The sequence below is a fragment of the Ascidia mentula genome, chromosome 2 (genome assembly GCF_947561715.1).
Source record: "Ascidia mentula chromosome 2, kaAscMent1.1, whole genome shotgun sequence".
NCBI lineage: Eukaryota > Metazoa > Chordata > Ascidiacea > Phlebobranchia > Ascidiidae > Ascidia > Ascidia mentula.
The window spans coordinates 10,088,848-10,101,711 of NC_138567.1; the positions used below are offsets into that span (position 1 = coordinate 10,088,848).

General features: G+C 40.4%; 1 protein-coding gene across 1 annotated transcript; it reads right to left on the reverse strand.

The window, feature by feature from the left end:
- Positions 1–3,257: 3,257 nt before the first annotated feature.
- Positions 3,258–12,848, reverse strand: LOC145888431 (alpha-(1,6)-fucosyltransferase-like). Its single transcript, XM_082979178.1, has 10 exons — positions 12,709–12,848; positions 12,532–12,636; positions 12,327–12,448; positions 11,871–12,036; positions 11,666–11,774; positions 10,101–10,335; positions 7,405–7,651; positions 6,425–6,619; positions 5,870–6,020; positions 3,258–4,899 (listed from the first exon to the last, which is right to left on the reverse strand). The coding sequence occupies exons 1-10, from the start codon at positions 12,795–12,797 to the stop codon at positions 4,576–4,578; spliced, it is 1,743 nt and encodes a 580-aa protein (XP_082835304.1). The 5' UTR covers positions 12,798–12,848; the 3' UTR covers positions 3,258–4,575.
- Between the last annotated feature and the right edge of the window lie 16 nt (positions 12,849–12,864).

Here is a 12,864-nt window from a genome sequence, read left to right on the forward strand (position 1 = left end):
GCCTGGTAACTACCTGTACGCCATTGGTCCGTTGCGTCTTTCTCAAAAATGTACGATGTGTGGTAGAAAACAAAATCCTCAACTGCTCGACTACTTTTTAGTTGACATTTTGTAGAACTCTCACAGCCGTCTGATATCTGACTTGATCACTTGAAAAGAAGTTACACGCCCAGTATCGCGCTTGGGACTCTTTGAGGTTACGACGCCTGATACTGCAACGTGTCGTTTTTTGAAATAAAATAAGTCTTCTCACGGAGTCAATTTGGCAACATACACGCGTAGCAGTTTTAGTTTTAGTCATAGCAGCCGAGCAAACTTATTGAAATCGCTGCACCACTGTACAATTACTAATTTTTTCCACAAAAAACAAACTGTTTTTATGAAACTGATACAATCCTTCACGCGTGTTTGAAAGATTGTCTGGGCAACATTAGCATGCTACGAGTCAGGATGTCATTTCCGCAGTATAGACGAACAGAGGCCCCCAACAATTGTCACATCACGCCAATAACAAAATACAGCGCTTGTCAGTTATTGCCCCGCAGACCTCATCCGTTAAACCAAACCCATTTTTGCAATGATAATTCACGTTTGTCATTAATCATGCAACCGTTGATTGCGTGCAGTTCATGTAGACACCATGCTGAGCCATTGGCCTCGAGCAGCCATTGGCCCGACTTCTCGCATAGCTTTTTTCGACGCACTGTTATTTCTGTCTAAACCTGTTTCTACCAAATATAATCGACGTATTTATCACAACGCGACTCCAACAGCAGAAAATTCGACAACCTTTGTTTATCAGTGTAAAGATAAATGTTTGTTTCAATTAATCAACGCACGAAACTCGAACGAGTTTTCTGCCTGCTTTAAAGGTGTGATTTTTTTCACAACATTTGCGAACTGACTGCTGGACAAAGCAACAAATCAGAAAACATTTGTGTTTGATACAACAAACTGTACCTAATCCGTTTGATCAACGACGCATATGAAAAACCTAGTAATTTTTACAACTGGTACTGCAATTTATATTATTACAGTATATTGCAAACAAACGCACTGTACTATTTCTGTTTAATCCGTGGCTCTGGTGGGATATGACATCACTTTCCTACCAAAAATTTCGCAACTCGAAAATTATTGCTTCCTTGATGCAGACCCTATAAGCCATTTTTTTAATTGTACTTACTCCCTTATTGAACATATTTGTTAAGAGTAAAACACATATCTTTTCTACGTCGAAACTCATATTGGTAATGGACTTGACTGCTATATTAAAACCGCATTATAAGGTTTGAGCAGCAATGTGGCCTAAATTTTCTGCGGTCTGCAGTATTAAATACAGCACAAGGTATTGTTCTGGTGGCAAACACCGTGTGTTCCAGGAATGAATAGTTTTTTTTTGTCTATTGTCTAGCTGCCAATCAGGATCGGAAAATCCCTTTGTTTTTTTCCAATATCGTTGGACTGCCAAACAAATACTTTAGTCATTATCCGAATATTTATTGATCTGATCACAAGCCCAGTTGGTGTTTGGGACGGACAAAGGCTTGGACAGTTACACAAGACAGCATGTAGGTTGGTATAAAGCATGTTTTCAAACTCCAAAAACTTTTTAGATCTAGAGTACGGTTATCAAAATTCGGGGTTTTCAAATAATATGTGATTTCTCAAAAGACTTTCATGACTGTAACCGGCTGTTAACATGCATGTGTAACATACGTCACAGAAACCAGTGCTTGTATTGCGTAATGTTTTGCGTGCAGCTTTGCACAAGTATTGCATAATCCCATAATGTGACTCAAATGATTTAACCATCGAATGTTCTCGAGTAAAGTGATTCAATCAACATCCTGTTTACCACGTAAAATGTTCTCCTATGTTTATGTCACATCACACCTATGTTCTTGTATTATATTACTTTAAACGCATCAAGATATCACGTGACATTATTGACCAATCAGCTCTCAGTGTGGAGAGCTTTAAAGCCCAGTGTGTACCTGTAAATTCATTCTATTTGATTCCATTCGATTCTACTTGTTCTATCGTATTACTGTTACACTGCTGTTATTATTGAGACTCTACAAGCTATTCGCCGGCTTGGAATTTATTCCCACAGCCTGATAATAAACTGTTTATGCGGATACAACGGTTTGCTGGTGAGGTTCGGATACAACGGTTTGCTGGTGAGGTTCAAACCTTACACATGTTTGAATGAAAAAAACCTCAGATACTATGATTTGAATCTGCCACGTGATTACACATAGGCCCGACCTTCATTTCTAAATATATCTATACCAAATTCAATCTCGTTATAGTAGGTGTGGCGATCACGCGCACCTGATTTGCCTTACAGAAACACATAATATAGATATTAGCAACGCCATCTGGAATACGCCTGCTATTTGAATTAATTCTGCATTTGCTAAAACGCTGTTCGCTTATGACAACTGCACTGGCGTATAACTTGGTTATTGAGTAACCAGCGAACGTAAGTCTGTTTGTTGTCGTTAAGCGTCGACTCTAAACCTATATATCTATATGGTCCAGTTGGTCGTTAAGAATCGTCGGTCGATTTGCTGAGGACAAGCTGCCAGTAAGGATTTTCCCAAAATGTGTACAAAATTATTTGTCTAATGTTTTTTAACTAGGCAACAGTTTCGAGTACACAAGTTTCAAGTCAGTTCGTATAGCATAACTCGCATGGTCATCAACAGCAAAAATTTTGAAAAAAGAACTAACATGCCTCGGTATCCGAACCAACGTGTTTGGGTAAGATACTTAAAAGCACGAACAAATCACTTTCACCCACCGTGTGCGAGATCGTTAACCTCAACTTGGAAGCGCGAAGATCACCTTGCACAGCGGACGTCACGCGACCAAGGTGTTTCCGTATATCACATACACGCAAATACACCAAGTTGATCTGATGTCGGAAGCTCATTATGGCAGCATACATACACCACCTTTTCGTCCTATCCATGTAGAGTCAAATTGGGCAAACTTTTTTTAGACAAAAATGTGTTCCTTCTTCATGTTCAAAATTTTTTAAGTGACACTAATTTATACCAACCCCTGGCGGGCCAGGTTGAAAGACCGCACTTTGCCTATGTCTGACATAGAGTCACCTTGAACCTTTTTTTTCGATCCTACAAATTTCAAAAAAGCACTGCAATGTTTATGCAACAAACTTATTGGTGAACCAAATACTCCTTATGGTCGAAGAAATTCAGAGAAAATAAACCAATCGAAACTGATTCCAGATTTTTATTCGCGCCGATCACAACAGCAACTTTTCGAGGGAGGCGCCAGTGAAAGTGAGACGCGATCAACTGAATAGAAGCAAAAGTGCATAGTAGCGAAGGAACAACGACTGACATGACGTGCCGGAAGTCATATGCAAACGATTAATATCAGCCATCGAAGACTTGAATATGTGGTGTTTGCTGTAGATTCCCGGTGTAGTTTCAAAAACCACGCTATACGAACCCAATACATGTTTACAATACACAGGATTTACGTCTTATTGTGAAGTTGCACACCCCCTTTGATCAGGAGAGTTGAATAAAGTTTACACAGCGGGAGGGCTGCGGCCGAGAAGTCCCAACATGTAAAAACGAACATTTTGATGTGCGCGTTTACGAAAAAGGTCGGCGATGAGAATACACAAGAATGATGCCGCAAAAACTCGCCAGCGACCTCTGGCGGTAATAGTGTTGTGCGCTGTATCGGGTAAATAATACCTTTGCTGAGGTAATGTCCAGTTATTCACAATAGGATCGAGAAGCACAATGACTAAAAAGTTTGTGTTGTTACCGTAACGTGTGAAGGGAATCGTGACTTTTGCTTCAAAACAAACGGGAATGCGATTGCTTCCAAATGCCCGAAATAGGTTTGTTTGTAAATACTTTAACGCGAAATGTGAATCTCTGAATTCTTTTCCATGCGCTCAATTTGCTAAAAAATAACTGATCAACGAGTCAAATAAAAGCGATAGGGCAAAAACACAATTAAAAAAGGTGAAAATTCATTAACGGGCGAAAGTACAAGATAGGAACAGTCGTAAAATCTGATTATAAATGCACGATTGAAAGACAAAACAAAGATAAACTGGTCGTGATCACGGGAAATTATGAAAAGGTTGCCTAAAAAGCAGCAAACTGCTACATTTGCTCCTGAATAAAAGGTGGAAATCTAAAAAAGGATCAGGTCGTTCAACCACGGAAACAGCGACACTTGAACCTTGGACAACTCGAGTAGCAACGAATCTCATTAATTGTTCTTTGAAGGTTTGCGTTCTGAAACTGAAGACTGCAGGATTGTGAAGACTTGACCAGATAAAAACACAGTAAGATGCAAGCTGGGCGCAAAACTAACTACTTGAAGAAGTACAAACACATGTTGAAGTACAGAGATTTGCTGAAACGAAGGCATTAACTGTTGCAATAATCACCGACGTGCCCTCTGTTGTGGGGGCACAAAGCAGTTCCCGAGACGCAAGGTGTCACCAAAGGAGCTTGAAATTCAAACGGCCCAGAAGACACTTTTTTCCTATAGTCGCTTTCACCGGGAAAATCACTACCTCTTGGCTGCGTCAGCTTCGGGGTAAGTAGGGTATTTAACCAGTCTGATAATCTCTTCCATTTTGTAAGAGGGGTACAAGCCGACCTGTCCGGTGCGGCGGTTTGAGCCTTTGGACTGTCCGTCCCAATGGTTTCCTGCTATGCCAACTACGTCGCCTACCTCCAGTTCGAGCTCACCGGAGCGAGGTTTATGCGGGAAAACAGCTCGTTGTTCGTGGCCGGTTTGCCCGCCGTAGTAGTAGATATCGTCTAGAGAGTGGAAGAGCGCTGAGGCATCGGGATGGAGAGTTTGCATGAGTTCGTAGGCGACACGACACACCTGAGAAAAAGGTCGTGGCTTGTTATGGGGCATTGTCAAACTTTGTATAAGCAACGAGTTGTCGTTTTATAGAACCAAGGTTGTTTTTACGAGGGCTTGGTTAGTTTGTTTTCCAGGGATAACTAAATACTGGATGTGTTATTTACAAAGCAATTTTCTGTCCCGGAAATATAATAGGCCCTGTCCAACATATCACGAAATTGTATAGGTAATATTTGGAGAGCTTTTATAACATTATTAGTGGTCACAATATACCACTGGAGCACATCTGGAAACGAAAGTATTAACCTCTATAATTGAGAGCAAGTGTAGACAAGAATTAACAAGGCAGCAATACATTAGTGCGCAACTAGACCAAAAAAAATCTATGGGACCAGAGTCCGTCAGATTATATTGGGCGTTGTGCCGAGGAAAGGAAATGAAGCCACCGCAAGAGAGGCATTAGTTGGATTGGCGGCGACCCGAGGTTGTGGATGAGGCCAGTTATTGATCATAACGTCAACCTTAGCCGGCCATTTAGTTCAGATAAAAAAAAAGAATTGAACAATGGTTATTTGGAAATATCGCGTATGTAATGGGTCATTCGTGGGAGAAGGCATACGTTGAAGGTGTTTGTCATATTGACCCTGGCACGGCGACTGGATTTTACTTTCCTTATCCTTTTTTAACAAAATAATTTAATAGTTTGTTTCTCACACAGATTTTTTTTCCGTTATAGAAAAAGTTAACAAAAACCATTACAGACAATCATATTCGGCAACAATTAGCGTTGTTTTAACGGAAGTGCTAGTATCGTTAAAACAAACAAACGTAACCACACAACACTGGAACTTGAAGGATGATAAGCAAAATGTAAGTTGAATTAAGTCTACGTTAGTTTTTGCCAGAAGGTCAGTTCTCGAAAAAATGATTCAATTAGACTAAATTTCTCCTAAGGTTTAGTGACAAATAATAAGAGGTCAAAGGTCACCTGTGAGGAAAATGTGCAAACGAGGTAGTCGCACTTTGAGAGAAAGAAAATGTCGAGAATCACACCTCGCAAACTCGCTTTCGTGTATCGGCTGGACAACTGGGCCGACTGCGAGATCGACTGGTCGCTTATGAACACGTAATCAGGGAATCTGGAACGAGAGTAAACAAGTTGACGTTGATGGAGCGACGGACTGCGATATTTGACTGACTACACAAGTATTGATTAGCGATGGCAATTACATTTGGGGGATATCCCGTGACCAGGAAAGAGGATGTTTTGTAGAAATTGATGTTAAACGGAGCGCGTGTTTAAAAAGCTACACGAGGGAGATTGTTAAAATCTATGGTAACGTTTTGTTTCCCAGGCGTCCAAATGTAGCTTATTGTGAAAAATACGAAGTGTTCTGTCTCATGCCATTAACAACAAATTGCTTCAACAAATAAGTGAGTTTGAAAATTAAGATTTTTTTAGTTCCTTTTTCTGGTAACAAAACTGATATATATGTATGCAACTCCCTGTTGCGGAAGCAAAGAAAAACGTCACCCAACTTACTTTTCCTTGGCTTCAGGCAGAACAGCAGGTTCGTCGGTGGCGATGTAGACCCGGCGAACGGCTTTCTTGGCCGTTTTGTCGCGCGAAAGACGCATGTCGTATTTATCGAACCACTCAACCACGTGTTTCATGTATTCTTCGATACCGTGGAAAGCTGCTTCGGTTCCAACCTTGTCCGTTCGCCGCACCTGTATTCTGAACACAAAGATGTACACTTTTATGATATCCTGTGCAAAAGGATATGGAAGGTATATATTTGCCGGACTGCACTTTGATGTTTTATTGGACAGATAGTGTTCTTTAGAACAAAATACAAAACATCCTTAACTACTCCCTTAGTTTTGAATCGAGATAATGATTAGTGTTTCACGATAATTAAAAAAATGTCCTTGTGATGCCACGAATATGAACCAGAAGTACATAATTATACTCGATCAGACTGAACTTCCTTCATGCATTTTGCATGCGTCCGCAAATGCCAATAGCCAATAATACGAACTCAGCAATTTCAGCGACGAAATTCTTCGACGGGAATACTTTGCGTTCATAATTAATGAGAGCGATATATTATCCTCTTTTGAAACTGCAGACATGCCTTACTTACATAGGAAACTCTAAGCGTCTCTCATAATCTAAATGTATACAAGCCACATATATGCATGCACTTACACCTGTACATGCAAATAGGACAATTTTATACGTCCAAAGTAATTACGTAGGCGCGTGATCTATGCCAATATATGAATATGTTTCTTGTGTGTTTGCATGTCAACATTATGATGCAACATTAAGGTTGCTTAAGATTGGTTCCGCAATTGTGAGCGTTAAAACGAATATTGCACTCGATATCCAAGTTTTAGAAGTTTTGGATTAAAGGCAACGATAGAACAATAAACTATCTGAGAAAAAACACAAACCAACATTTTGGAGAAATCCGCAGACAAACACTGAAGGCCGTAACAATTCAATCAGTAACTCACCCAACTACTGGACTCTTGAAACCGAATTCTCTTTCTACTTTGGCAATATCGTCTTCGAGCCATTTCTGAGGTCGCAGCAAATACCTCATGAACTGACCCACCCACCAAACTGACGGGTCACCGTGAAGTCGGAACAACCTGGGAGCAAGGTCCTCTGGAATGCCTAACGGCATGTAGGGTGGTCTGTTGGGGAGGCCGTCGACGATGGGAAGCAAGACGACCTGGTCGTTTTTGGATTGCTCTTCGCCTGGCAAAATATACCGAAATATCAGATGTTGCAACAAACCGCCATTTCTTTCTTGATTGGCGATTATTTTCGCTGGAAATGCGATGGAAGAATGTTGGGGATTTCTACCGAATTTAAAATTACAGATTACGTTACAAAATCAACAATTAACGTTTTCTCTGTACACTGAAGAAGTCTCGAAACGTGGTTGCAGATTAAGAAACATTCGTGCATCCTGAAAATCACGGCCACGTATTTGCAGCATCAGACGCACTGACACTGCAATCAATCAATCATTGCAAAGATCGTGACGTAATTCCATGATCAGTAGACACAACTTTGCATTAAGAGAACGGTAAATTGGCTTCTTTACTACATATGTCACCAAGGACGCATACTCTTTTACAATTACACGACAAACATTTCTTTTGCCAAAATCATCAACATATTGCAGTTTTATACACCTTTAAATCCCCCCCAAATTGCTTGTAGTCGTTATATGTAAACATATCGTCATTTTCCATACCTCAAAACACTTTTTTCTTCAACACTTAACCACATAATACGAGTTCTCAATTTATACAACGAAGTGCATATACATGTGTGTATATTTTGTGGGAGCGGTACCTTTGGGCCGCACGCGCCGTTTGTAATCTTGCGTGTTCAACGAGGTTTGCAAAATGCGAAACGGATTCGGTTTGGGATCGGCGTGACGGGCAGATGCAACGCGGTCGCTTAGCAAGATTAGATCTGGTGCACAGGAGCGGATTAGGTCAACCAATCAATACGCATTACTTCATCGCAGTGACATCGAACCGTTTTGCCGCCGCTGAAGCAACAGAAAATCCCAAGCGTCCTCATGACCAACCCTCAGTAAACAGACGGTGATTTTTTAACGTTCATAATACGCCCAATAGTGTTTGTGACCGTTAGAGACAACCATATTACAACAAAATGCGTAGTTTTGTCATAATTTTATGTAGTTTTTCGTGTTCTGTTTGTTCGACTACCTTTAATGTTCAAAATGTCTTTCCTTGCAGTGATGTAACATAATCGAAATTTTGACAAAGGTTATTTTAAACTATTCTGTCGCGTTGAAAATTAGTAAAAAATAAATTTTGCAACGTGCAGTTTGAATAGCTAATGGTCAAACACAAACAGAAACGAACTCCTTATTCTTTGATCATTCCGATAACGTGGTTTTGGTCATAATCGCCCATACAATACCCCCAATTCCACGCCCCATAAAGCGTGTAATCACTGGCGCAATTTAACGCCACATACGGTGGCAGCGTTCCTGCGTCAGGAACGAGAGGAACTTAAGGTTCACCACAAGAACAGTTAAATAGTTCCCTGGCAACACCGAATAAGAACAATCGATTTGTCGACGTTAAATGGCGACGCAAACAATTCGACCCTTCCGGTCGCCTTCCAATCGCGCCTTAAACGGTTGAATAACAACAACCGGTAAGGTGACTCACAGTGGAAGCGATTTGCAGCAACACGCCGGCGACAAGCAGCTGATGCAGCCATGTGTTTTAGGTTGATACGCGCCACAACGTAATATACGATATGATTGTTTACGTCACAGTTGAACGTCATATACGTCACTCGGTTCGTATATCAACATGAAGAGATCAATCCATTGTTTTATAATGGCCAATTATACATATACACGGGCTGACAACTGCGTTGTGGTTCGCAGACGAGAATCGCAGTAGACAGTTTTGGCTGAACTGATTAAAGGTAACCTTTTAGTTCCAAAGAAAGGTTTCGCCGCCTTTATTCTGTGGTCAGAAATTCTGCGAAGCCTCAGCCCATTGGCAAAACGATAAATTTTAATATTGGATCACATTAACAAGGGCGAGTCAACGCTTTGATTTTTTTTCAATCGCGCACTGATTTCGACCGCGTCTTGTTGCGAATTAAAGAGCAGACGGTGGCAATTTTACATGACGGCCGTCGAGCTATTCCAAAAGGCAAAAACAAGAGCCGGAAAGAGCAAAAGTCGATTTGTTAAAGGCGCCATTTGTAACCATTAGCGGTTTATCGATTTCCGTCAATCGGCGACATTGAGCACAGGATGCGACAGGAAAACTCTGCGGTGTTCGTCCGTCGACTTTTAATGCATTTAACCGAGAGGAAATTGATTTCCATTCTGCCATTGTTGCAAAACATTTTCTATCGGCGTTTATAGGACAAATGGACCCGCATTTTTGGTTAATGCCTTACAGATGTATTTGGAGTTATGGCAAACACATCTGTAATCACTAAAGCATATTAGTGGTTTCACATATTGGGCAATGTATGTAGGTTTTTGACAGCATCTAAGACTGTGACAAGTAATAAAATGCCTCGAGCTGGAGCACTGCCGGAACCTTCTTTCGCATACATTACTCCATCAATAGAATCTGTACTACGCGACTTCAACATTAACGTGGTCTCATAAGCTTGCCACAACACAACGTACCTTTCCACGTTACTGCAGTGCCTGAAGCTTTGGTGCAAGTGGTGCTTGCTGGTTGGAACACGATCTCCCACCCTCCAGGTTCATATCTCCAGTTCTGGGAATCTACTATCAGGGTACGTTCCGTGCCGTACGCGATCATGAAGCAATATGTGAGGTGGTGGATTTGGCATCCGAACCCGCATCCCTTGTTAAGTCTGCAGAGGAGCTGTTTGGCCTTTCCACAGTCTTTGGGATTCTGTGCGTATGAAGACATGATATATTACGAATTTAATGCTCGTTCTTTTGGTGAGAAACAACATAATATACATTTTTTTAACGACTAAGCTTCTTTAGAGAATAAAACACACGTGGTGACGAAAGACAACAAACACGTTAAAAAAGATAACGAATTTCGCAAGGGGTAGTGGGTATAGTTAGCCCGTTTGGTCTTATGGCCTTTTGACTTTTTGATGGAGCGCTAAGTGACCAAACTTGTTTGAATTTTTACGTTTTCCCACTAAGTTGGTACTATACAATAAAAAAGGTGGCAAAACCGAAACCAAATGTCACAGTTTTTGGTGTTACATTATACTGTTACGTGTAAATGTCAAGTGCTTGGGCAAGTGCGAAGTAGTGCATTGTTGTTTGGTTAGGAGAAGTACAAGTAAATGTTACTTCGCGCATAAAATCTTCTTTTTAAAAAAAAAAACGGTTCGAATATAGAAATTCTAACCATACTTCATAACATGTGGGCATTGTTTCAGATGAAAATGTCATCGCAAAAGTAATTGACAAATGTGAAATAGACAGCTAGGCTATATCGATATACGGGTAATTGACACAATTAAGGTGAGATACAATTGGTTGCAAATGAATTTCTTGGCATAAAGTACGCGAAACACAGCTATTAAACTTAGCCCTATTCAGCTACACAGTCCCATATCACAACACACACGTAACCCAACATTGCTAACAAAACCACAGTAAATCACCAATCCCCCAAAGGGACAGGTTCTTCGCCCGCATAACACGCATGTATATCACGATATCCTAGCAAAGGAAGTCCTTCATTATCGCTGGGGACTAACGTGGCAATTGTACAATTCATCTATAACGCCGCGGCGCCGCCAATTGTTTGTAAGAACAGTTTTAGGGTTAGTAATTTACCAAGGTTCGTAAAACGAGAGATAGCAGTGCAAATATCAAAGATTCGTCTGATGTGGCAATGGAACTTGTTTGTTGACAAAAACCAGACAATTTGGCCATGGAGGCTATAAACAAATTTTCTCAATGTCGACAATCGACAGTTGACAAGGGGTTGGCGGTTTAATACAATCTGCATGTGTGTCTTGCACTTATTGCACATACAGTGTTTACAAACTGCAGACACAAGTTGCTTGGGTGCAATTCTCATGGTTATCAATTAGTTGCAAATTGGACAGAAATCAGTATCGCCCAGGGATATGACCAAGAGGGCTCCACTCATTATTTCAGATTAACCAATTCTCGAGGGAGAGTAATTAATCAACAGTCCATCCAAGGCCAAACACTAAAAACACATGTTTGCATTTAGCTTTATACTGCACCTGTATGTATTCCATCCTCTTTCTGACTAAATCTTGAAGCTCCTTGGATTCTTTCTGCTTCCAATCATTGTTCAATTTGTCTAGGTCCTCCAAATTAATTAATATGGTCCTAATTTTTGAGAAACAAAGTTTTAAAGTCTGCCGTTGTTTTTCATATGACAAGGTATAAGGAAAGAAATTTCAGTCAAAGCATGTGGGGTTTTACCTTTGTTGCATGCTCAAGCGCGAAATGGGTCCTTTCATGTTGCTCTCTGGGGAGCCAGATTGCTTTATATGTTTTAATTCTGTTTCAATGGAGTACAGGAGTTCCACAACCCCATTGTGTACTCTTCTTCTTAAAACCTCATGGTCTTTACTTGGTACTTTACTGTCTGAAATGAGATTTCATAAATGCAAATTTATTTTCTCAAGTAAAAATGAAAAAAAGCAGATAAAATTGTGCTGTTGGTTTACTTGTAAATTAAAAGTTGGCACGAATATATAATTGAAGCAAGTATAGTGTTCTGGTTCTCAAAGAATTATACGTATTTCAAGAACCAAATTGCACATCAATATTTCAAACCCATGGCATTAATTATTCAAGTCATGCTTTATGTACTTTGGGCGATCAACATGGGACAATCGCCTGTTGCTCAGTCTTACTACCTAGGTAACAACTCACCAACAGCAGCAGAATTGCCTCTTGCAGGATCTGTGTTGCCCTGGCAGTTCTTCAGCTGTGACCTCATTTCCATCAACAGTTTGGCACTTTGCTCTGAGCTGGCGTTGCCAACTTTTAACATGCTGAAATACATATGTGGGTAATTATTCGCAAAATGGTAAAAAAGTAACAACATGGTCAAGTAGAAATATACAGATATATGTACCTTATTTGGGAAACAATCTTTTGCAGTTGCATGTTTTGCTTCTGCAGTTCGTTCATTGTGGAAAATGCTCTGTCCAACTCATGCTGATTTTCTCTTGTCATAGCCCTGCAGGACATTAATTTTTACAAATGAAGTCATTGCATTACAATCAAACCAAGCAGAGCTTGTCTTACTTACACTGTGTCTTGACTTCTGTACAAGTACAGCACTGTGGTACACCATAATATTACTCCAATTATAAGGGTTAGTTCTTGATACCTGCGCATGGTCACAAACTTACAGCCCTACTTCCAACTACTCATGTTAAAAACTGGCAACACCACCTGACACCAA